Source organism: Paecilomyces variotii, assembly GCF_004022145.1.
Source record: "Paecilomyces variotii strain CBS 101075 chromosome Unknown C8Q69scaffold_1, whole genome shotgun sequence".
Classification (NCBI taxonomy): domain Eukaryota; kingdom Fungi; phylum Ascomycota; class Eurotiomycetes; order Eurotiales; family Thermoascaceae; genus Paecilomyces; species Paecilomyces variotii.
This window is the reverse complement of record NW_021167140.1, coordinates 1-19,548: the sequence shown is the minus strand read 5'-3', so window position 1 is coordinate 19,548 and position 19,548 is coordinate 1. Positions and strand designations below refer to the sequence as shown.

Below are 19,548 nucleotides of genomic sequence, written 5' to 3'. Positions count from 1 at the left end.
AAATAGAGTTTTATAATTTTTAGATTTTTATATTTAGCTTATTAATAGGTATATTATCTAAAATAAATATTTTTTAATTTAGGGCAATATTTAATAAATATAGATGCCTAGTTCTTCCTTAACTAAACCCCGCTATCTTAATCTATAAAAAAATTATCTATCTCTTAGATTTATATAGGCTAAAGACTTAATCTCTATAAATCTATAAATAATATTTATTATATAAGTAATTTCTATTATACTTTATTTAATTTAAATATATTATTAGGTATATTATAGCAAAATTAATATCCTTAAAGTCTTATTTAAAGGGTTATATATAAAATATTAAAAATTAACGCTGCCTTTTATATAGAGAGAATTTAATCTTTTTTTAAAGCTTTAATTGCTAATAAGATTCTCTCCTCCTATTTAATATGATTTTTTAATAAAATAAGCTTTTTTAGTAGTATAGTAAGTAGTTGAATAAAACTGATTTAATAATCGCGAAGGAAGCTCATAGGGTAATCAGGTCGGGCGGGTAATCAGGTCGGTCGGGAATTACGTTAAGTATAGCGCTAACTAAGCACGGCAGCCCGCCCGCTTGGCGCTTACCATTTCCTATTCTAATATGCAGTCTTTATCTGATTCTAGCTTCACTTATTAATCTAGTCATCTATTTTCCTGTTTAGATATAAATTTTAAGTGAGAAAGTATATTCTTTAGCTTCTCGATGGTTATAATTTAATATTTAAATGTTTTAATTATTTTTAGCTGTTTTTAGCTGTTTTTTATTTAAAAATTTGATACCCCCTTTTCTTTGCCTTAATATAAATATATATATATATATATATATATATATATATATATATATATGTTTTATTATTATGTTATTTTAACTTATCTTTTTAAGGAGAGGCCATTCAGATTAACTGATACACAAATATCAATTTCATATTGCCATTGGCAAACATCCAATTCATCGCTTGCGGTTGCTGCGCCAGTATCAGCCGACCAGCTGTCCAATAGCAAGCTACTTCTCAATACGGTCAACCAACACTCTATGTACAACATACAAATATAACCCCGGCCATTTTCAATTGTACCATAGAGAAGGAAGACGAGGATTTCCTTCATTCTTCGGTCTTCCTGTCAATCCGTCGCCACTCTTCGTCTTCGAACACTCATCACCATGGCTCCGCCGCGCGCTAAGAGAAGACGCGTGGGAGCTTCGTCGAAGACGACGTCTGGTCTCGATGAGAGGATCTATCCTAAAGATCCGCTTGTTCCTATTAGTGATGAGGTCAAGGATCGATGGAATGGGTTTTGTGAAATAGAATCTGAGCCGGTAGGGTGACCCCTTGCGAGTCTGATGGGGGTGGTGAGAGAGAGAGATATATATATATTCATGCGCAGGACAATGGATATGGATATGTATATGTCTATACTTCCTGCATCAACCCCAGAAGACACACCCACCAGATCTCATGCTTACACACATACAGGCTCTATTCAGTGTCATGCTCCGCGAGTTCGGAGTGTCAGGCATCAAAGTGCAAGAAGTCATCTCACTCGACGAAGAAATCATAGCGTCTCTACAGTGCGTCACGGGAGCCCCAACCCCCCTTGGTCAACCATATATCCCGATCTAACAACCGGTTCACAGCAAACCTGTTTACGGATTGATTTTTCTATTCCGCTGGCGAGAAGAGGAAGCAGATAAGCAAGAAGCAAGCTGTCCAGATGGTCTCTGGTTCGCGAATCAAGTTCGTTTTTTAACCCCCAAGTACCTTGGCCCCCTCACTGACATCTAGCAGACCACACACAATGCCTGTGCCAGTGTTGCTCTGCTAAACATCGTCAATAACATAGATTCTCTCGATCTGGGAGAGAAGTTGCAGAGATTCAAAGATTTTACGATGGATTTCACCCCAGCACTGCGAGGTGATGCCATAAATAACTTTGAGTTCGTTAAGAGGATACATAATTCTTTCGCACGGTGTGTTTCCTACCCATGTTGAATGCAAATAAAGAGTAACGAACACTGATGCCTAGATAGGAAGATGGATATGCTCAACTCTGACCTACAACTTAAAAATGAATCGACTTTCAAAAGATCGAGAGGGTCAAAGAAGGGTAATGCCTCTGCAGACTTCGAGGCTGGGTTCCACTTCATTGCCTTTGTACCGGCTATGGGGAAGGTGTGGAAACTCGACGGACTAGAACGGCAGCCGCAGGCATTGGGTATGTTTTGAATACCCTGCATGCATATCTCCCGGTGGCTAACATTCCCAAGGGCTATGCTCCGAAGAGGACTGGATGGACCTAGTAAAGCCGATGATCCTCTCCAGGATGTTAGAGTATGAGGAGGACCAAATCGAGTTCTCTATTCTCGGTGTCGTTCGGGATCCTCTGGTCGACTACATAGCTCAGTTAGCACAGAACGTGAAAGCCCTTCAGAGGATAGACACGAAGCTGGCCGAGCGCGGTTCAGAGCCAGGATCCCATGATAGCCAACCGAACGTTATCCTTGGACCTGACGCGTCTCTCCGCCTCACGGAAGCCGACATAGACAATGCCACAATACCCGCTGCGGAAGCTGAGGAGTATGAATTGGCCTCGGCAGAAAACCTCCTCCTCCATCGACAAACACTCGTCTCCCTGCAACAGAGCATAAGACAGTCTATCAACGGGGAACTACAGTCTCACCAAGAGGAAGATGACTATGCCAGTGGGAGGAGGCACGATTACGGTCCTGCGGTTCGTGCGTGGATTAAGAAACTGGCACACAGGCAAATAATCCAGGAATTGGTCAAGAAGTCGCACTAGATAGCCGTGAGAGTATAACAGGGGAAAGTTACCGAGTCGCTAATGAAAGGTCATGCGTGATACGAAGCTAGCAGGCTTATATTGGTCACATTGAAATATGCAGCGCTCTCACAGATAGAAGACAATATGACTCCCCTGAAATTGAATAATAGTCTACAGAAGAGGTAGTCCCTGGTGATGAAAACCGAACCGGCACCGAGAGACGGCAGATGTATGTCCAAACACTTAGACGCCAAGCAGCATCCTGCGAGGATCTTCAATGTATTCCTTGATCTGAATAGAAGGTTAGTGGGACGGATTCTGCGACCCAGGAATAAAAAACGAACCTTAACAAGGAAGGTAACGGCTTCCCGTCCGTCCAGAAGACGGTGGTCGTAGGTCAAAGCAAGGTACATCATCTGCCCAGAAGTTAGCGATGCCAATCTACTATAGTATACACCAGCGAGTATAGGACGTACAGGTCGGATTTCCACTTTTCCGTTGATGGCGACGGGCTTCTCCTTGATCGCATGGAGACCGAGAACAGCTAAACCGGGTCAATACAAATACTACCGGACGTACTATAAAGGATGCGATCTCACCTGTCTGGGGAAGGTTGATAATGGGGGTTCCCATGAGGGATCCGAAGACACCGCCATTGCTGATAGTGAAAGTACCACCGGCCATATCCTCAATGGTCAACTTGTTGTCGCGCGCCTACAACCAGAAGTCAGTGATCAATCACGGATGAAGCTGAGTACCTCTCATTACCTTTTTACCGAGGTTAGCAATAGCCTGCTCAATGCCCACAAGGTCCATTGTCTCAGCGTTGCGGACAACAGGTGTAACAAGACCCTTTTCCGTCGCAACTGCCACGCTGATATCAACATAGTCCCTGTACACAATGGTGTCACCTCCGTTCGGGCCCTCAATCGAGGCATTCACGGCAGGGATTTCCCTCATGGCGAGAACACTGGCACGAGAGAAGGCACTCATGAAGCCGAGCTTGACACCCGTCTTCTTCAGAACATCGTCCTTGTACAGCTTGCGGAATTCCATCAACGAAGACATATCGACCTCGTTGAAGGTGGTCAGAGAAGCGGCGGTGTTTTGGGACTGCTTGAGACGTTCGGCGATTCTCAGGCGCATGCGGTTCATTTTAACCTAAAGGTGCATTAGCAAGAAGCGGAGGGAAAATAAAAGAGCGATGCTCAATGGTCACTCACTCTACGCTCCTCACGGCTTCCGGGCTGGGGCTGCTGGGTAGTCTCAGGCTGCTGCTGCTGCTTCTGTGCAGGGGGCTCGGGCTTCGGTGCGGATGGGGCCTTGGGCTTCTCCTCAGCGGGCTTGGGAGCTTCGGTCTTCTGCTCTGGCTTGGGCTCCTCCTTGGGGGCCTTCGGTTCAGCTGGCTGCTTCTGGCCTTCCCCAGCCTCCTCCTTCTTTGGCGGCGCCGGCTCGCCTCCAAGTTCCAGTCTGATAATTTCCTGGCCAACCGTGACGGTGTCTTCCTCGTTCACCAAGAATTCCTTTATCGTACCCGACTCGGGAGCATTGACGGAAACATCGATCTAGAAGTGTATAAGTCTTCTATACGACCGTTTTGACCGCTCAATCCATGACTGCTCACCTTATCTGTTTCGATGGTAGCGATCTCCTCATCCCGCTCGACGTAATCGCCAATCTCTAGAACCACGTCAGGCTACCACCTCCAGATATATTTAAAAATGTGGGGAACGTACGCTTGGAGAATTGCTTCAGTGTGCCTTCCGTAATCGACTCAGCCATCGAGGGGACCTTGACAATGGTATCGGCTGTGTCCACTATGTCAGTCGCAGCGAACAGGCGTGTTTTTCTGTTTATCGGAAGATGGCTTTACCGTAGGTGCGGACCTGGGTGCCGCCCAGAGAGAACAAGTTCGACTCGAGGTTTGCTTTAGAACCGCTGTTTCCAGCATCAGTCAAGCACATCGACAGAGCTGCATTATCCATATATTCTTTCCTTACCTCAGCAGCGCAGAACGCATAGGCTTGGAGACCGGGCGGACAGCAGCACCGCGTCCCTGCAGGGCAAGGGACGACAGAGATCTCGAGGCTCCGACATGAAGACTGCGAGACCTCTGCGCCAGACGCGCAGCAGTCATTAATTGTTGCTCCTGCAAGCGGTAAAGCGGTAAACGAGACGCCATGGTGTTTTTATAGCTGGTGGAAGAAACTGGACCGTAGGCTCGACCAATGGAAACTGCAAGGCCTGATGAGATAATGTGATAAAGCTTCGCGTCCAATGGTCAGATTATATACTGCGAAAGTATATTAGAACCAGAGGAGTCTCCTCGCGCTTCAGGCTGGTTGTGATGAAAGAACGGTGGTGACCGGAATCTAAGAGAAGAGATCGAAGAGCTGGACTAAGTGACGAACGAGCTGGGGCGGGCCGAGCGAACCGGGACTTCCCTCAGAGAATGATGCTCTTCCATGCGCCCGGCAAATCACACGAATCCCGACTCAGCATTATTACGCGGGATTACATTTACCAGTACGCTACTCCGTAAACGACGCTCTACGGCGAACAAGATAACACTCCTGCGCACTTCTTCTCTTGTGCTCCTCATCGGACATCCAGCTTTCCCATCGACGGTTCTAACCGGCAAGGACAATTCGACGCCATACCCAATTCCCCAAGTCTACGGTCTGGGCGCCGGATATATCGTGCGCGGAAACGAACGAGAAGTGCTGTCCTGGTGGCTTCAGAAGATAAACTCGCATCCAAGCCCTGTCGTTCACACACTCCTTCCCATCATGTCATTCAACCAGGCAGCGTATGTGATCGTCTTGGCTTATAGTTTTGAGACCTATCTGTGCGCGATTGACGTCTAATGCGGTCAATTAGGTCTCTCTATCGACGGAGCTTGAAGCTGGCGCTTGATTGGGCTGTCCACAGACACATCTGGCGTGGCCAGGCCGTCTATATTCGATCCCTCTTCGAAGCCAACAGAAATGTTCGGGATCCGCGTCAGCAGAAGGTGCGCATCTTCCCCCCTGCTCTTATGCGACAACATGGCTGATACCCCTGGAATATAAAAGGTTCTTTTCAGAGAGACGGAGAAGTTGCTAGAGGGCTGGAAGCACCCTGACCCGTACAGAGCACCCACTGCACCTGGTGGTATGTACACCCAATCATCTGATATTCACAGCGTCTATTCTGTGCTGCTGACATTTCCTCCAGGTTCGAAATACGAGAGAAACCTTCCTGCTCGCGAATTGCCTTGTATGTTTAATTCGTCCCCGTTGCCCTATGTGGCTTCCCTGTTTTAACATGACCTATAGATGCGGAGAGACATGCCCATTAGATTTCCTGCGACGAGGAATTTACTCGATAGTAACCATCTGAAGAAAAAGGGTGTACATTGGCGGTTGAGCGTGGGAATTGAATGTTCAAATTATGTTTTCCTCGATAAAATCTATACCAAACGCTAGATTGAGGCGCGTTTACTCTGGTCGAGTTGGGGTGTTTAATAGCCAATCATACGAGACTATAAACTAAGCAGCGAAAGTAAAATAAACAGCTACAGATATATATATATATATATATATATATATATATGATTACGGAGTATAATATCAAGTATGATTCATAAAAAGGGTGACATTCCAGGCGTGAGCTATCCACCATAGATGCTCTAAAAGACACGAAGCAGAGAAATCCTTCTGCGAGTTTCTGGCATCATTCCATGTCCGTAGACATAATGTACAACCATTAAAAACAAAGTCAAAGAGCCATAAACGTGCCAAGCCCAAACCCCATTACCGCAAAGTAAACCTAACCACGCCGAACAAAAACACGAAGAGAAATTGCCTACAGCTCCTGGCTCGGGTTCTTTCCACTCTTGGGGGTCTTCTTGGGAAGAAGGTCTGAGAAAAGGATCGTTAGTATTCACTTCGAAAGTGAAAAGTAATGGATCTGAGATAAACTTACTCTGGTGGATGTTGGGCAGAACACCACCCTGGGCGATGGTGACGTGACCCAGAAGCTTGTTCAGCTCCTCATCGTTACGGATGGCGAGCTGAAGGTGACGAGGGATGATACGGGTCTTCTTGTTGTCACGGGCGGCGTTACCAGCCAACTCGAGAATTTCAGCAGCGAGATACTCGAGGACGGCAGCCAGGTAGACGGGGGCACCTGTCATTCAACATTAGTATCACACAATCTTGCGACAAACCGTGATCATCAGGGATACTCACCAGCACCGACACGCTGGGCGTAGTTACCCTTGCGGAGAAGACGGTGAACACGACCGACGGGGAAGGCGAGACCAGCCTTGGACGAACGCCTGGGAATGATGTTAGGATTTTTGGATCAATGAACGCGTCATGTATACAACACGATCGCGACTGGGGAAATGATGGGGAAAACATACGACTGCGCGTTCTTGCTGCCACTGGCCTTGCCACCAGACTTGCCTCCAGTCATTTTGATTTAGGGGATGGGTGAAAATGGGTTTTTGGTTTTGGTGATAGATGGTTGTCAGAGACAGTGCTAGACAGGCAGGCCGAAGAGTAATAGTCGGAGGAACAGAATGCAGGTGTGTGAGAGGGCAGTGTGGAGGCGTAGAGGACATTTATAAGACCAGCGCGAGGGTGACGTTGGGCCCAGGAGCATGCCTCCAGATCACCCTCTCGCTTAGTCGGGCGGGCCAATCAGCAGGCGGATCAGACGTTCTGGCGGGTGGGCAGAGGCTGGCGTCTCTGGGAGAATGTGCCAGGCTAGCCGTGTCGGCGGCGGCCAACGCGCGCTAGCCGGCTGGATTAGAGGATTCTTGCTGCTGCTGCCAGTGCAGGGTTGGCTCCCGATCAGGGTAGGCGCCGTATTGTAATCCGTTACCCGCCCTTTCGTCGCGCTTGTTGTGGTGCGCCGCCTGCCACACGTCGTCTGACGCGTCCGCGCATTGCTAATCATACAGATCATACCACCCTGTTACCGTATTGAAATTCCGTCGCTTTTGCACACCTAGGATCAACCGGCTCTTTCGCCGACCTCTATAAGTACGCCACCCCCCTCATCCACCGCGAGTTCTGTTTCTTCCACTTATCCATCCATCTTCCATCATCAACTCACGCTTCACCTCGACGTGATAACTCTCAGCTTTACATCCACTAATTTCGCCAAATTTAATCTCCCGTCAAATTTCAGACAAAATGCCCCCCAAGGCCGCTGAGAAGAAGCCCTCCACCGGCGGAAAGGCTCCCGCCGCTGGCAAGGCTCCTGCTGAGAAGAAGGAAGCTGGCAAGAAGACTGCCACCGCCGCCTCTGGCGACAAGAAGAAGCGTGGAAAGACCCGCAAGGAGACCTACTCTTCCTACATCTACAAGGGTGAGTTCCATCAACAATGGACGCGTCTTAACGCGTCCATCGTATCTGCACTTCGCGTTTCAGCATCGCTAACATGAATTCGAATTCCAGTCCTCAAGCAGGTCCACCCTGACACTGGTATCTCCACTCGTGCCATGTCCATCCTGAACTCTTTCGTCAACGGTATGTTTGTTTTTTCCATCTTAACCATCTGATGGTCGAGCCTTCGAATGCTAATGACGCGTCTTTTAGACATCTTCGAGCGTGTTGCGACCGAGGCTTCCAAGCTCGCTGCCTACAACAAGAAGTCCACCATTTCTTCCCGAGAGATCCAGACCTCTGTGAGGCTCATCCTCCCCGGTGAACTTGCCAAGCACGCTGTGTCGGAAGGCACCAAGGCTGTCACCAAGTACTCTTCTTCCGCCAAATAGGCTGCTTTGTCTTTTTATTCCCAGGGTTGTCTTGTTTTGTTCTTTTGCCTTTATGGTCTGCCGTGGCTATGCGGTTGGTTACCGGGTGTTAGTGGGATCTCTAATGTGTCATGGGACGGCTGTTATTTCATGGGCCGAATGTCTTTATGGGTGCAATTTTAAAGGTGGACAGGGTGTAACATAACTAGGGTCCTCTGTTCTGCCTTTCTAGAGCTCCAAATCAAACTCACTTTAGTGCACGATTTATGTATTCTGGACATGAAATCAATTGTTGAATTGGCTACTGCAAATATTTGGGTATTTCTGTTTTACTGCATTTCTTGATCCGCCTGCGCCTGATATCTAGCCCTTCAAGTTGGGACCGGATCTCCGTCTTGCGAATGATCCTCTTCATCCTCGTCATCCTCGTCGAGTGTCTCGACCTCGTCCAACGCGCCCTCTCGTTCATAGGGGTGATTCGACACTGCTTCACTATCGTAGATGTGAACTATGGGCTTTCCTTGGACAGATGAGACGCGTTTGGTCCAGTCAGCCCAGTCTTCCTCGTCCTTGATAAGGAATCCAATCAGCATGCTCGGGTCCATGTCTTTGATATGCAGTCTTCTCAATCGGCGGGTGTGGTAAGTGTCTAGTTCTTCTTTGTTGTAGGCTGTATCATTCCCATGATATGGAAGGGCAGGACGAGTATGATGGGGATCCAGGTAGAAGAAGTAATCCCCCTGGACTCCAACGAAGTAATGAGATGCTGAGGGTCGGCCCCTTTGGATAGTATGGTCAGTGAGTGGGTAATGGACGATCAGGAAATACTATCTTTGGAACCTACCCTGCTATGCCTACCGATTGCGGATATTGCAGGATGGCTTTGAGCCCTTCCCAATATGCAGGGGTAACGCGATCAATGCCCAGTCTAAGACCTAGTAGGATCAGTGTCGGGGTGATATTCCCAGAGTCCCCTCGTGCGATTGCTCTGAATTTATCTTCGTATACATCTGAGGTATCACTTGTGACATAGACGTTCAAGCCAGCGTCATGACATTCCCTTGACAATGCCCTGCTATCTGTGAGCTTCCATGCGGGATAGTATCGGGGTTTTTGGTGATCTCATACTGTATGCACCTCGCAGTTGCAGAGGGTCCGAACCACTCTCCTGGGTATTTGCCGCATGAGGAGGCGCCCTGCTGTACGAAGCGATGTATCGAGAAGGGTGCGCTGGGATGGTCTGCAAAGAGCGATAGTAGTCTACTCTCCTCTTGGGATCGAGAACCCCGACGCCAGTCTGGGTAATCGTTAGTATGTCAGTCAATGAGTATAATAGCAATAGTGAGTGTGTCTTTTACCGCGTCCCAGCCACAGGAGTGACAATGCGTTTGCGAGAAGGCTCTGGCCGGATCGTATCATGCAACCCCATCCAGTGTCAGATGTAAACCCCTGTGACTCCATGAGCTGGCTCCGCAGGCGCACGCCCAGTGTCAGCGAGGATAGGGCATTTGGATCCTCGGATTTCGGGATGATGGGAAAGTTGGAGCGGTACGTGAGCCAGATACGCGACTCCATGTCATCGAGAAAGGCATCTGGCCAGCCGTTGTCTCTTCCCTCGTCGGATCTTGCGCCGGTGTGAGCATCCTCGGGCCTGTCGCTGATCTTGCATACAGGGGCCGGGATTTCGGACTCTGTAGGATATTGAGGGCCGGACGTGGGTGCGGTACCGTTGCCCGTTGAGTCGTTCGCGATCACAGCTTTCTTGGCTGGAGGTGACGGTGAGGCATATTCCCGGCCGAGGCACCATATGGATGAACCGGTCTCATCGTCGTTTTTTGGCTCCGGGTCCCAGAAATATTGTACTATGCGCTTGTAGCTGCCCAGGTCGACGTTGTTCATGTCTGGAGTGTGTGGTGGATGGATGTTGGATACTCGTGAGGTTCACTGGGCATGCATACAGTACATGTAAATATATATATATATATATATTTGCGGATGCATGGTAGCGAGCACATGCTGCAGCATTGTCGCCCCAAGAAAATATAACTCACCAGAAACAGACCTCCAATACCAAACAATGTGAGCTAGACAAGAGATAGGAAACAAGATCACTTAAAACTGCCGCCTCAGAGGCACAGGAAGTCGCATGCAGTCATGCAAAGATAGCAAGGGTGATCAAATCAAGGGACAGGACGTCATTCCCGACCCCGCAAGAGCTGAGAGAGCGTATCAACAAACTGCCTCCAAAGCTCTTTTACAGAGAAAACGCGATCTATCTGTGCCAGGAGTACAAGTCCAGTATAGGAAAATAAAACAAATCAATAAATACAAGAAGTTGTATCTACAACTCACAGGAGCAAGTCATGCCGCCATGATCACGGGTGGGGGAGTGAATGGCTGCCTCAGCGCTGCCTTGGACCTTCGCCCCACCTGCGCCTGTCAGCCCCGATAATAATAATAATCAACCAACTTGAAGAATCACTTCCCGGCCATACCGACTTTCTTGACCCCCCGGTTTCTTCTGACCACTGTCAACAGCACCCAGACCACGCAGAACAGCACAACCAGGTCGAGCCTGGCACAACAGCAATGTCACTGTTCCCCGGAGCTGGACAAGTTTGACACGTCCCGGCTCCTGGCTGGACCGAGAGCACCTCGACGCAGTCGCCACATTGGGTCTGCTAGGGGGACAGATTTTTTGCTGCCACCCACTGCCGGACCTGGATTGTTCCCAAGCAAAAAAACCATGGCTCGTTCCGGGAAGGCAAAGGCACGCTCCAGACGCTCTGGGTTTGCTGCGATGACTTCTCGCGTCAATTCACACTGGGCTGGGTCACCGCACCCATCCACGCATAGTGAGCTGTGCCTTCCCGACTACAACCAACGAGATACTGACATGAGGGCTTGCGCAGACGATACCGAATCCCAACTTACCATGCAGCAGGAGGCACATAACACAGGAAGACACAGTGTTTCCTGGGAGACCTCCCAACTGCGCTTCAACAAAGTCAACTTTGTGAAGGCCGGCAGTATGTACTTGGACAAGCTTAACGAAGAAACAGCAGAACCACAGCAGGAGTCCCGGGAGACGGACGCAGAGACACAGCCTAAACACGAAACAGCAACAGATACCATCGATGGAGCAGAGGACACTGGGAACACGCTATTTTTCGTCGATAGTCTTGGTGATAAGCCTGCCACGACTGGGCTCCTCGACCCGGTCGCCCGGCTAGAACTCTCGAGTGCGGAGGATTCCAGTGAGGACGAGGTTGTCTTTCCCGGCAGAAATGCCCGTAGCGAAGGGCATCCTAGTTCTCGTGAGAAGTCTCGAGAGGGTGTCCGCAAGTATGACGACGATGTTGGCAATTTTTTGTCTCCAGCAGTCAGTGGAAATGTCAAGCCCGTGGATCAGAAGCAATTAGATACCGAGCGTGCTGATCCTGGCCACGGTACATCTTCCGCCATCGATACTGGATCAGATTCTGTCGGGCAGAGCTCACAACTCCATGCGCACAGCACGACCGGCGAACCTGGAATCACTTCAAAAAGAGCGGAAACAGGAATTATAGAATTCAAGCAGGTTGATATCCTTGCGGATTACATCGAGAATATAGATCCCGAATACCTGGGTGCTGGGTCCGATCAGGATCGCGAGGGATGGAACACAGATAATGCGCTTGATTCATCGGACTCGGATGATGAAGGTCAACTACCAGACGGCCAGGCTTCCGAGGTCATTGTTGGCAAACAAGAACGGAAATCCAAAGGAAGCAGGAAATCAGACATCGTGTCCTCCGGTGACGAGTCAATGAGTTACTCAAGTTCTGAACTCGAGGGCGACGACATGCCTTCTGAACGTGATGAGCAAAGTCTGGCTGGAGAAGAATCCGAGGATTACAGCGACGAACAACTCGCACGTGCCCTCCAGATGCAAGAAGGACTAGGAGTTACGCTCGATGAAATAGTACTGTTCGACTCGATATCGAACCCTAGGATGTCGCGAGTCTCAAACCCCAAACCCGGGAAATCTGATGGACGGTCAAGACAGAAGAACAAAGCCTCGAGAGAAAGCATGTTCGTGTCGGCGTCGGCTTTGGCGGATGCCCTCGACGAGGATCCTTACCATGGCTTTGATATCATGGATTTTGATAGGCCCAGTCTCAGGAAGAAGCCGAAGGGAAGGCGTCGGGGCATCAATTTTGAGCTATCCGACAGTGAAACCGAAGAACAACTAGAAAGGGCATGGCGAAACGACCGGGAAAGGAAGAAGATCAAGAAGCAGCAAAGGGAGGAACTTCGTTCCCAAGGGTTGCTAGGCCGCAAACCCGGGAAGCTCGATATGAAAGCCAAGTACTCCAAGGGCATCAGCATTGACAACGTAAGGTCGGAGATAAGGTCCTTTCTCCTGTCATCAGCGGAGAGGTATTGTTTTTACCCCCTCTAATTTGATTTCTACGTTCGTAACTAACTTATGTCACAGTCTTCCCCTGCCACCGATGGGTAAGGAATACAGAAAATTGGTACATGAGATCGCGAACGCAGTGTCACTGAAGTCTCAATCACGAGGAAATGGCCCCTCCAGATTTCCAGTGCTCTATAAGACGTCTCGGACGCCGAAATTCACGCAGAGGGATATTCCCAACATTGACAAGGCTTTCTCCAGAGGAGGACGCCCAAGAGGTCATGCGGGTGGCAAAGGCACTCAGCCATCGAGCAAAAGGGGTCGACCCAACGCAGCAGCCTCCTACGCGGATGGCGATATTGTGGGCGCGTCTGCGCCGGAAATCGGTGCGGAGAACAAGGGCAGGGCAATGCTCGAGAAAATGGGCTGGAGTAGCGGGACCGCCTTGGGGGCACAGAATAACAAGGGCATACTGCATCCCGTCGCCCATGTTGTTAAGAATTCTAGAACCGGGCTAGGATAATATGGCAAGTTATGCCTAATGTTACTAGAATATCCTGATAGAGTTAACTGTCAATGCATTGGACATATCCAAGACGTCGTTGTTGTGTATCCCTTGGCCGAACGATCGAAGCCGTCGGGCATCGAATCACGGAGATAGTAGGAATACAAGTAGGCACATACACTTCGATAAAAAAATTGATGTCAGAAGAGATCCAGGGACATTCATTTCTATTATCGAGCAGGGAGAAGTCGTCATACTTCCCTTGTACCAGAATATGATGGCAAGCTATCTTGCACGTTCATCGTTTTCGACCCTTTTTAGCAGTCTTAGAAGAGCTCTGCACAGGCTGTGCGTGGTTGAGTGCCCTGATATGATCGAATAACTGAGTCCTAGAGCTAAACGAAGCAGCGCAATTTGCGCATGTTAGCTTTAACTGCTCGTTCTCCTTCTGGGCAGCAGCTTTCTTTGCTCTCTTCAGTTTCGCCTTCCCGATCTTTGGGGGCGCTGATTTAGTTGAATCTTCCAGCCCGGCTTCTGCAAACTGCTTTGAAAGTGCCTCTGCCTCGTCTGCCTCGACCTCCTGGCTGGATAGGAGCTCTGACCGCAGGCGGTTTTCAACGGTCCGGCGAGGGGCATAATCTTCGTCAGTGCCAGAATCGTCTCCATGGTCATCATGTAATTCTGTATCCGTGAGTGGCTGAGTCTTGTCACTTGAAATATTGGTATCTCTATCACTAGTTTGATCATTGTCATCGATAGGATTATCGATTTTGGAATCGACCTCATCACTAGGAGACCCTGGATGTACATCCTCCACTGGCTCGTCTATGGCTTCAGTGGGCCCCAGTTCCAGTTCCCTGTCCTCGTTTCTCATCTCCCAGCGAAGTTGCTTGACAGCCTTGATGTGCTTCTTACTGCGCTCGTGGGCCTGGAACTGTTTTTCGCTCTTAAAACTTTTCCGACAGACCACGCACTCATACTGTTCCTCTTCGGAAAGTGACTGATCGCTATCGTCCTCTTCTTGTTCTTGCTCCTCTGTCATTGCCCAGTCGGGAACAATGTGATCCTTCAACCTAGCCTCATTCGCTGCCCGCGATCTGGCCGCTTGAGCGGCGGCGGATTCTCGAAGCATCTGTTGTCGTTGGGCTTCATTGACAGCGTTCGCTTTATAGCGAGGATCGCGTTTCTTTGCAAAAGCAACGAGTGACCTCACGGCATCATTAAATTCGCGGATACCTTCATCCCTGAGACGTCGATTCTCTTTCTCCATAAGCCTGCGAACCCGTCGGTCAGGTGCCTCACTGTATCGATAGACATCCTTCCATGCAAATGTTTTTTTGGTGGCAAATCCAGCCCATGCGGCATAGAAAGGGCGCACAACCGTATCGAAGTCATCATCTCGATTTCCAAATGACGGATAGTCAACAGGTTCGAGATTTTCCCAGCGACAGGCCATCTCCTCTTGACGAGAGATCCTCTCGAATATTTCTCGTAGACCGCCGTAGAATCCCGAGGACGCATCGGAAAACTCCATTCGCGGACTGAATTTTGAAAATAAAGCGAGCACATCGTCCGCGGTTGTCATTCGGGTATCATAATAGTATTGATTGTCAGATTCCGAGGCGTTCTCTCCCCTCAGGATCGCATCTCGATGTGAGTCGTACCATGCTCGCTCTTGGGGATCAGACAGGACTTCATAAGCCACCTGAACCTCCGCGAATAACTTGGTGGCAGTTTCGACATTTCCGTGATTGCGGTCCGGGTGAAGCTGAAGAGCCTTCTTTCTGTAAGCCTTTTTGATCCTGGCGAGATATTGTGTCAGTATATTTTAGCATAGGACGAATAATTATATGCCCTCTTACTCCTCGTCTGAAGCACTTTGTTCTACATCCAAGAGCTTGTAGTAATCCGTTTTACTCTCCGGAGCCTCATTGGTTGCACCCCCTTGTTGACTTGTCGACTGTCCCTGACCCATACCAGAATGTTCCCCCACAATACCCTGTAGTGACTCGACCGTGAAAACGTTCAAAAAAAAAAAAGAGAGAGAGAGAGAGAGATCGTGTCTTTGGATGCCCCGCATAGCAATGGCGGGCGGGATACAATAATATGGCAGCGAATCAGACTTCGACGCGGTGGCGGAGTTCTGGGCTGCCAAGCTTATCTCCGTCGCGTCATTATTGAGGCTGAGCTTCTATGTACTTATATGAATATTTAATTAACTGGTTGTTGTATCGAGTCCCAAACTAAAGGGAGGGGGGTTTTTTAAATATGAAGGATCTGATAAAGATGTTTTTTTCCTGTATCGATTATTTCAATCATATATAACTTGTGCCATTAGGCCTCAATACATTTCCCACAAGATGGTCACTTCCACCCTCGAATTACAGCCCGTTATCCTTGAGGACATCCCAGCCATCACCGACTTATGGTTCGCGGCCTTTACCGACCCGGACCTACAACGCGTGTTCCCAAACACGCCAGGCGTGCACAAATGGCTCGAAGATGCCAATGCCCACGATCTCCTCAATAAGCCTTTTCAGCGGTACATCAAAGTGATAGACACCGAAACGAAAGATGCCCAGGGCCGCCCGCGGATAGCCGCATATGCTAAATGGGATCTGTCCATGCCTGAAGAACGAGGGCGACGCTATCCCCCATGGCATGAAGAAATGCCCGCTGAGATTTGTGATGAATTTTTCAGCAAAGAGGAGGTTAATAGAAAGCGTGTCATGGGAGATACTAAGCATATTTGTATGGGCTATTCTATCCCGATTCTTTGTTGACTGAATAATAATAACTCATTGACTAATTGTCTGGAGACCTGGATACGGTCGCTACACACCCCGACTACCAGCGGCGAGGGGCCGGCTCCTTGCTTGTTAACTGGGGCTGTGAACTTGCCGATGCTGAGGGTGTCCAGGCGTATGTCGATGCTAGTAAGGACGGCGCAGCTTTATACGCGAAGTTTGGGTTTGTGGATTATAGCAATCCTGGCGAAGAGATTGCCTCGATGGCTCGCATTCGCAAATAGCTACTGTGTTTAGTTATCCCCTTAGCAAACCGTACCAGATTTTGCCGGGGCTAGATTACAGTAGATATACTGTATCTTTACTGTAATACAAACGAGTGCGTACTTTAAAAAGTTATTGTAACGGTCCTGAGGCAGTTTGTTCAACTAGCTAGGGGTCAAGTATAAATATACTAAATCTTAAGGAAAGAAAGAAGAAGAGGAAAGGAAGAGTATCTAGGAAAGTCCTTAAATAGTAATTAGTCCTATTAAAAGGCTTAAGATAAGTAATATTAAGTTTAAATAGATTTTACTTTAGTAAAATATTAAAATAAATTTATTATAATAATATTTAGCTAAAGATTATTAAAGCTTTTTAACTAAGTATAGCTTATTATATTATTCTTTTTTTCTAAGTATAAGTTTATAAGTAGCTTTATATATATTTAGTATTATAATTTCTTAAAAATTCTCTAATAATTTTTACTTAGATTATATATACTTTATTTATTTAATTAAAGCTTATTATTACTTAATAGTAAACCTAGGGTTTTAAAGCTAGAGATAACTTTAGAGAGAAAGAAGTTATTCTCTTATTTCTAAGAACTGCTCTTACTAAATATATAAAGATAATTAAGTATTTACTGTCTTATATTAACTAACTCTTTATACTATATGCTAAGCTAGATATAGATTTATATTAAGATGCTCTTTTTTTTTAAAGCAGATATTCTTATTTTATTTACTATATATCTCTATTAATATATATTATATATTTATTATTACTTAGTTTAGCGCTATCTTAACTTTAAGTAGAAGTATAATATTTAATATAGATAAGAAAATAGATATTAATATTATTTACTTTATTTTATTTATTATAGATAGTAAACTATATATTTATATTTAGATATTAAGAATATATCTCTAATACTATATTTCTGCTGCCTTAATATTATTAATAATATTTAAAAATTCTACTAATTATTCTATAAGAGTAGCTATTAATATTAATATTTAAAGTAAGGTTAAATAAGTATACTATTAGAGTAGTTTATATTTTATATTATTACTTCTATTAGTATCTATATATTATTTAAAGCTATTAATACTCTCTTTATTATTATTTAAATACTCTTAATATTACTTACTTTTATTATCCTTATTATTTTATTTTCTAATATCTTTTATATTCTTATTATTCTTAGTATTATTATTTATAATATTAATAGTTCTTTATAATAATAGCTATATATATTTAGTTTATAATATTAGCTACTCTTAGCCTTTCTCTTATTTCTATATTTTAAATAGTATATTAATATAAATATTATAGTTTTTTACCTTTTATTCTAGCTTATATTACTATAAATCTCTTTAATAAATAATATATAGTTTACTTAGAGCTATTATTAAAGGTATATATATTAATATTAAGATATTTATATATATAAACTAAGGGATAAATATAGAATTAAATAAGAAGATAAAGTTTTAAGCTATATATTATTCTAAGCTTAATAATTAAGTTCTTATATATTAATATAATAATCTATAGAGAGTATAATATATATTATAGACTAAAAAAAAGATTATATTATTTCTTATTAATTAAACTATTAAACTAGCTAAGATTTTAATATAATATATATACTCTTAGGCTATAAAGTTATATAGTTATTTAGTAATATATTTAGCTAATAATATAGTTTTAATAATAATATAAACCTATATATTATATAGCTTAATATATTCTAGTAAATAGCTATAAATAATTAAGTCTTAAAATATATTTACTAGCTTCTATATATTAAATATATTTATATTAAAATACTCTAATATAGAAATTAGCTTCTTACTTAGTTTATTATTATATTACTAGATTTTAAAGATAATAATACTCTTTATTATAGAAGAAGTTATAGTTATATTAATAAAATAATACTAGTATTAAATAGTATAATATAGTTAAGTAAATAAGTTTTAAATAATAATATATTATATATTATAATATTAATATAGTAATATAGCTTTATATATTAATTATATAGTAAGATATATAGAAACTAAATATTTACTAAAAAACCTAGATATAATAATTTTAAAGGGATAATTCTTTAAGTAATATATTTAAATACTACTTAGATTATTATTAAGAGATTATTTAAGTCTTTATCTATATTTATTTAAGCTATTAGTTATAACTTACTATTACTTATTTCTTATATTATTTCTTTAATATTATTAAGGACTTAGCTAGCTCTAGGTTATATAAACTAGATTCTTTAATTACTTAGCTAAAAAGACTATAATAACTATACTTAAGCGTAGTTAAGCTAGCACTAAACTATATAGCCTAATAGTTAGGGATTCCCGGGGGTTTATAGGGCACTGCTAAGGCTCTATATCTTATAATATCTCTCCCCTAAATTAAGCTCGCCCTTAAACTATTTAGCTAGTATACTACTATAGTATATACCTAGATCTATTTAACTCCCCTTAGCTAGGATTTTTTTACCCTAACTAATAATTAAGCTATAGGCTTTATTCTTGCTATAAGCTTATTAGGCCCTAAAATTACTAGAATTTTACTAGTTAACTTTACCCCTATACTAAGTGTAAATATTGCTTAAATCCTACTTATACTTAACTAAGCAGCCTATTTAAGCAGCTTAGCTAAGTACTCGCGAATTTAGCTTAAAAAGCTTATAGCCTCAGGCAGATTTAAACTTAGGGCTTTAACTAAAAGGCGTAGTTATTATAGTTTTTTTAGCTGAGTAGTTAAAAGATTTAGTTTATATAACCTAGAGCTAGCTAAGTCTTTAACAGAATAACTATACCTCCTAGTTAAAGCCCTAAGTTTAAATCCGCCTAAGGCTGTAAGCTTTTTAAGCTAGGTTTATAAGTGCTTAGCTAAGCTACTTAAATAAGCTGCTTAGTTAAGTATAGGCGAGATTTAAGTAATATTTACGCTTAGTATAAGAGTAAAGTTAACTAGTAAAATCTTAATAATTTTAGGGCTTAATAAGCTTATAATAAAAATAAAGCCTATAGCTTAATTATTAATTAAAATAAAAAAGTCTTAGCTAAGAGA

General features: G+C 44.6%; 9 protein-coding genes across 9 annotated transcripts; 5 read left to right on the top strand and 4 right to left on the bottom strand.

Moving 5' to 3' along the window:
* The first annotated feature begins 896 nt into the window (after positions 1–896).
* C8Q69DRAFT_213 (ubiquitin carboxyl-terminal hydrolase) lies at positions 897–3,138 on the top strand. Its single transcript, XM_028626212.1, has 6 exons — positions 897–1,327; positions 1,485–1,579; positions 1,646–1,745; positions 1,797–1,978; positions 2,039–2,223; positions 2,276–3,138. Exons 1-6 carry the CDS (start codon positions 1,172–1,174, stop codon positions 2,806–2,808), a joined length of 1,251 nt encoding a protein of 416 aa, XP_028488462.1. The 5' UTR covers positions 897–1,171; the 3' UTR covers positions 2,809–3,138.
* C8Q69DRAFT_153 (putative dihydrolipoamide succinyltransferase) lies at positions 2,897–5,092 on the bottom strand. The gene is made up of 10 exons (XM_028625572.1): positions 4,791–5,092; positions 4,664–4,728; positions 4,527–4,598; positions 4,415–4,470; positions 4,014–4,355; positions 3,559–3,951; positions 3,390–3,504; positions 3,267–3,334; positions 3,135–3,206; positions 2,897–3,081 (listed from the first exon to the last, which is right to left on the bottom strand). The coding sequence occupies exons 1-10, from the start codon at positions 4,970–4,972 to the stop codon at positions 3,034–3,036; spliced, it is 1,413 nt and encodes a 470-aa protein (XP_028488461.1). The 5' UTR covers positions 4,973–5,092; the 3' UTR covers positions 2,897–3,033.
* A 164-nt stretch (positions 5,093–5,256) lies between these two features.
* Positions 5,257–6,383, top strand: C8Q69DRAFT_448811 (hypothetical protein). The gene is made up of 5 exons (XM_028629316.1): positions 5,257–5,599; positions 5,671–5,803; positions 5,865–5,943; positions 6,007–6,048; positions 6,108–6,383. Exons 1-5 carry the CDS (start codon positions 5,580–5,582, stop codon positions 6,128–6,130), a joined length of 297 nt encoding a protein of 98 aa, XP_028488460.1. The 5' UTR covers positions 5,257–5,579; the 3' UTR covers positions 6,131–6,383.
* Positions 6,353–7,405, bottom strand: C8Q69DRAFT_494245 (histone-fold-containing protein). Its single transcript, XM_028632204.1, has 4 exons — positions 7,199–7,405; positions 7,023–7,111; positions 6,757–6,960; positions 6,353–6,692 (listed from the first exon to the last, which is right to left on the bottom strand). The coding sequence occupies exons 1-4, from the start codon at positions 7,249–7,251 to the stop codon at positions 6,637–6,639; spliced, it is 402 nt and encodes a 133-aa protein (XP_028488459.1). The 5' UTR covers positions 7,252–7,405; the 3' UTR covers positions 6,353–6,636.
* A 352-nt stretch (positions 7,406–7,757) lies between these two features.
* C8Q69DRAFT_448804 (histone-fold-containing protein) lies at positions 7,758–8,825 on the top strand. Its single transcript, XM_028629315.1, has 3 exons — positions 7,758–8,151; positions 8,242–8,313; positions 8,383–8,825. The coding sequence occupies exons 1-3, from the start codon at positions 7,977–7,979 to the stop codon at positions 8,559–8,561; spliced, it is 426 nt and encodes a 141-aa protein (XP_028488458.1). The 5' UTR covers positions 7,758–7,976; the 3' UTR covers positions 8,562–8,825.
* Positions 8,649–10,916, bottom strand: C8Q69DRAFT_85 (putative autophagy cysteine endopeptidase Atg4). Its single transcript, XM_028634103.1, has 5 exons — positions 10,592–10,916; positions 9,899–10,484; positions 9,669–9,837; positions 9,385–9,612; positions 8,649–9,320 (listed from the first exon to the last, which is right to left on the bottom strand). The coding sequence occupies exons 2-5, from the start codon at positions 10,437–10,439 to the stop codon at positions 8,912–8,914; spliced, it is 1,347 nt and encodes a 448-aa protein (XP_028488457.1). The 5' UTR covers positions 10,440–10,484; positions 10,592–10,916; the 3' UTR covers positions 8,649–8,911.
* A 223-nt stretch (positions 10,917–11,139) lies between these two features.
* On the top strand, positions 11,140–13,605 carry C8Q69DRAFT_77 (hypothetical protein). Its single transcript, XM_028634018.1, has 3 exons — positions 11,140–11,395; positions 11,453–12,962; positions 13,021–13,605. Exons 1-3 carry the CDS (start codon positions 11,287–11,289, stop codon positions 13,463–13,465), a joined length of 2,064 nt encoding a protein of 687 aa, XP_028488456.1. The 5' UTR covers positions 11,140–11,286; the 3' UTR covers positions 13,466–13,605.
* Positions 13,606–13,745: 140 nt separating this feature from the next.
* C8Q69DRAFT_502362 (hypothetical protein) lies at positions 13,746–15,422 on the bottom strand (the record flags this gene model as incomplete). Its single annotated transcript, XM_028632389.1, has 2 exons — positions 13,746–15,249; positions 15,310–15,422. The coding sequence occupies 2 exons, from the start codon at positions 15,420–15,422 to the stop codon at positions 13,746–13,748; spliced, it is 1,617 nt and encodes a 538-aa protein (XP_028488455.1).
* Positions 15,423–15,641: 219 nt separating this feature from the next.
* Positions 15,642–16,688, top strand: C8Q69DRAFT_448801 (acetyltransferase). The gene is made up of 2 exons (XM_028629314.1): positions 15,642–16,198; positions 16,267–16,688. The coding sequence occupies exons 1-2, from the start codon at positions 15,808–15,810 to the stop codon at positions 16,476–16,478; spliced, it is 603 nt and encodes a 200-aa protein (XP_028488454.1). The 5' UTR covers positions 15,642–15,807; the 3' UTR covers positions 16,479–16,688.
* Positions 16,689–19,548: the final 2,860 nt, after the last annotated feature.

What these genes read in the sequence shown, in the direction of transcription:
- C8Q69DRAFT_213 (XM_028626212.1), top strand. Translation starts at nt 1,172, where the DNA reads ATGGCTCCGCCGCGCGCTAAGAGAAGACGCGTGGGAGCTTCGTCGAAG. An exon ending in GTCTCTGGTTCGCGAATCAA is followed by an intron (nt 1,746 to 1,796) that starts GTTCGTTTTTTA and finishes GACATCTAGCAG; the next exon opens with ACCACACACAATGCCTGTGC. An exon ending in ACGGCAGCCGCAGGCATTGG is followed by an intron (nt 2,224 to 2,275) that starts GTATGTTTTGAA and finishes AACATTCCCAAG; the next exon opens with GGCTATGCTCCGAAGAGGAC.
- C8Q69DRAFT_153 (XM_028625572.1), bottom strand. Translation starts at nt 4,972, where the DNA reads ATGGCGTCTCGTTTACCGCTTTACCGCTTGCAGGAGCAACAATTAATG. An exon ending in TATCAACCTTCCCCAGACAG is followed by an intron (nt 3,335 to 3,389) that starts GTGAGATCGCAT and finishes GACCCGGTTTAG; the next exon opens with CTGTTCTCGGTCTCCATGCG. An exon ending in CCGTTACCTTCCTTGTTAAG is followed by an intron (nt 3,082 to 3,134) that starts GTTCGTTTTTTA and finishes CCTTCTATTCAG; the next exon opens with ATCAAGGAATACATTGAAGA.
- C8Q69DRAFT_448811 (XM_028629316.1), top strand. Translation starts at nt 5,580, where the DNA reads ATGTCATTCAACCAGGCAGC. An exon ending in AGCACCCACTGCACCTGGTG is followed by an intron (nt 5,944 to 6,006) that starts GTATGTACACCC and finishes CATTTCCTCCAG; the next exon opens with GTTCGAAATACGAGAGAAAC. An exon ending in TCCTGCTCGCGAATTGCCTT is followed by an intron (nt 6,049 to 6,107) that starts GTATGTTTAATT and finishes CATGACCTATAG; the next exon opens with ATGCGGAGAGACATGCCCAT.
- C8Q69DRAFT_494245 (XM_028632204.1), bottom strand. Translation starts at nt 7,251, where the DNA reads ATGACTGGAGGCAAGTCTGGTGGCAAGGCCAGTGGCAGCAAGAACGCG. An exon ending in GGCAGCAAGAACGCGCAGTC is followed by an intron (nt 7,112 to 7,198) that starts GTATGTTTTCCC and finishes CATCATTCCCAG; the next exon opens with GCGTTCGTCCAAGGCTGGTC. An exon ending in CGCCCAGCGTGTCGGTGCTG is followed by an intron (nt 6,961 to 7,022) that starts GTGAGTATCCCT and finishes GTTGAATGACAG; the next exon opens with GTGCCCCCGTCTACCTGGCT.
- C8Q69DRAFT_448804 (XM_028629315.1), top strand. Translation starts at nt 7,977, where the DNA reads ATGCCCCCCAAGGCCGCTGAGAAGAAGCCCTCCACCGGCGGAAAGGCT. An exon ending in CTCTTCCTACATCTACAAGG is followed by an intron (nt 8,152 to 8,241) that starts GTGAGTTCCATC and finishes TTCGAATTCCAG; the next exon opens with TCCTCAAGCAGGTCCACCCT. An exon ending in CCTGAACTCTTTCGTCAACG is followed by an intron (nt 8,314 to 8,382) that starts GTATGTTTGTTT and finishes CGCGTCTTTTAG; the next exon opens with ACATCTTCGAGCGTGTTGCG.
- C8Q69DRAFT_85 (XM_028634103.1), bottom strand. Translation starts at nt 10,439, where the DNA reads ATGAACAACGTCGACCTGGGCAGCTACAAGCGCATAGTACAATATTTC. An exon ending in ACTCCTGTGGCTGGGACGCG is followed by an intron (nt 9,838 to 9,898) that starts GTAAAAGACACA and finishes ACGATTACCCAG; the next exon opens with ACTGGCGTCGGGGTTCTCGA. An exon ending in GCAACTGCGAGGTGCATACA is followed by an intron (nt 9,613 to 9,668) that starts GTATGAGATCAC and finishes CACAGATAGCAG; the next exon opens with GGCATTGTCAAGGGAATGTC.
- C8Q69DRAFT_77 (XM_028634018.1), top strand. Translation starts at nt 11,287, where the DNA reads ATGGCTCGTTCCGGGAAGGCAAAGGCACGCTCCAGACGCTCTGGGTTT. An exon ending in ACCGCACCCATCCACGCATA is followed by an intron (nt 11,396 to 11,452) that starts GTGAGCTGTGCC and finishes GGGCTTGCGCAG; the next exon opens with ACGATACCGAATCCCAACTT. An exon ending in CTCCTGTCATCAGCGGAGAG is followed by an intron (nt 12,963 to 13,020) that starts GTATTGTTTTTA and finishes CTTATGTCACAG; the next exon opens with TCTTCCCCTGCCACCGATGG.
- C8Q69DRAFT_448801 (XM_028629314.1), top strand. Translation starts at nt 15,808, where the DNA reads ATGGTCACTTCCACCCTCGAATTACAGCCCGTTATCCTTGAGGACATC. An exon ending in GGGAGATACTAAGCATATTT is followed by an intron (nt 16,199 to 16,266) that starts GTATGGGCTATT and finishes AATTGTCTGGAG; the next exon opens with ACCTGGATACGGTCGCTACA.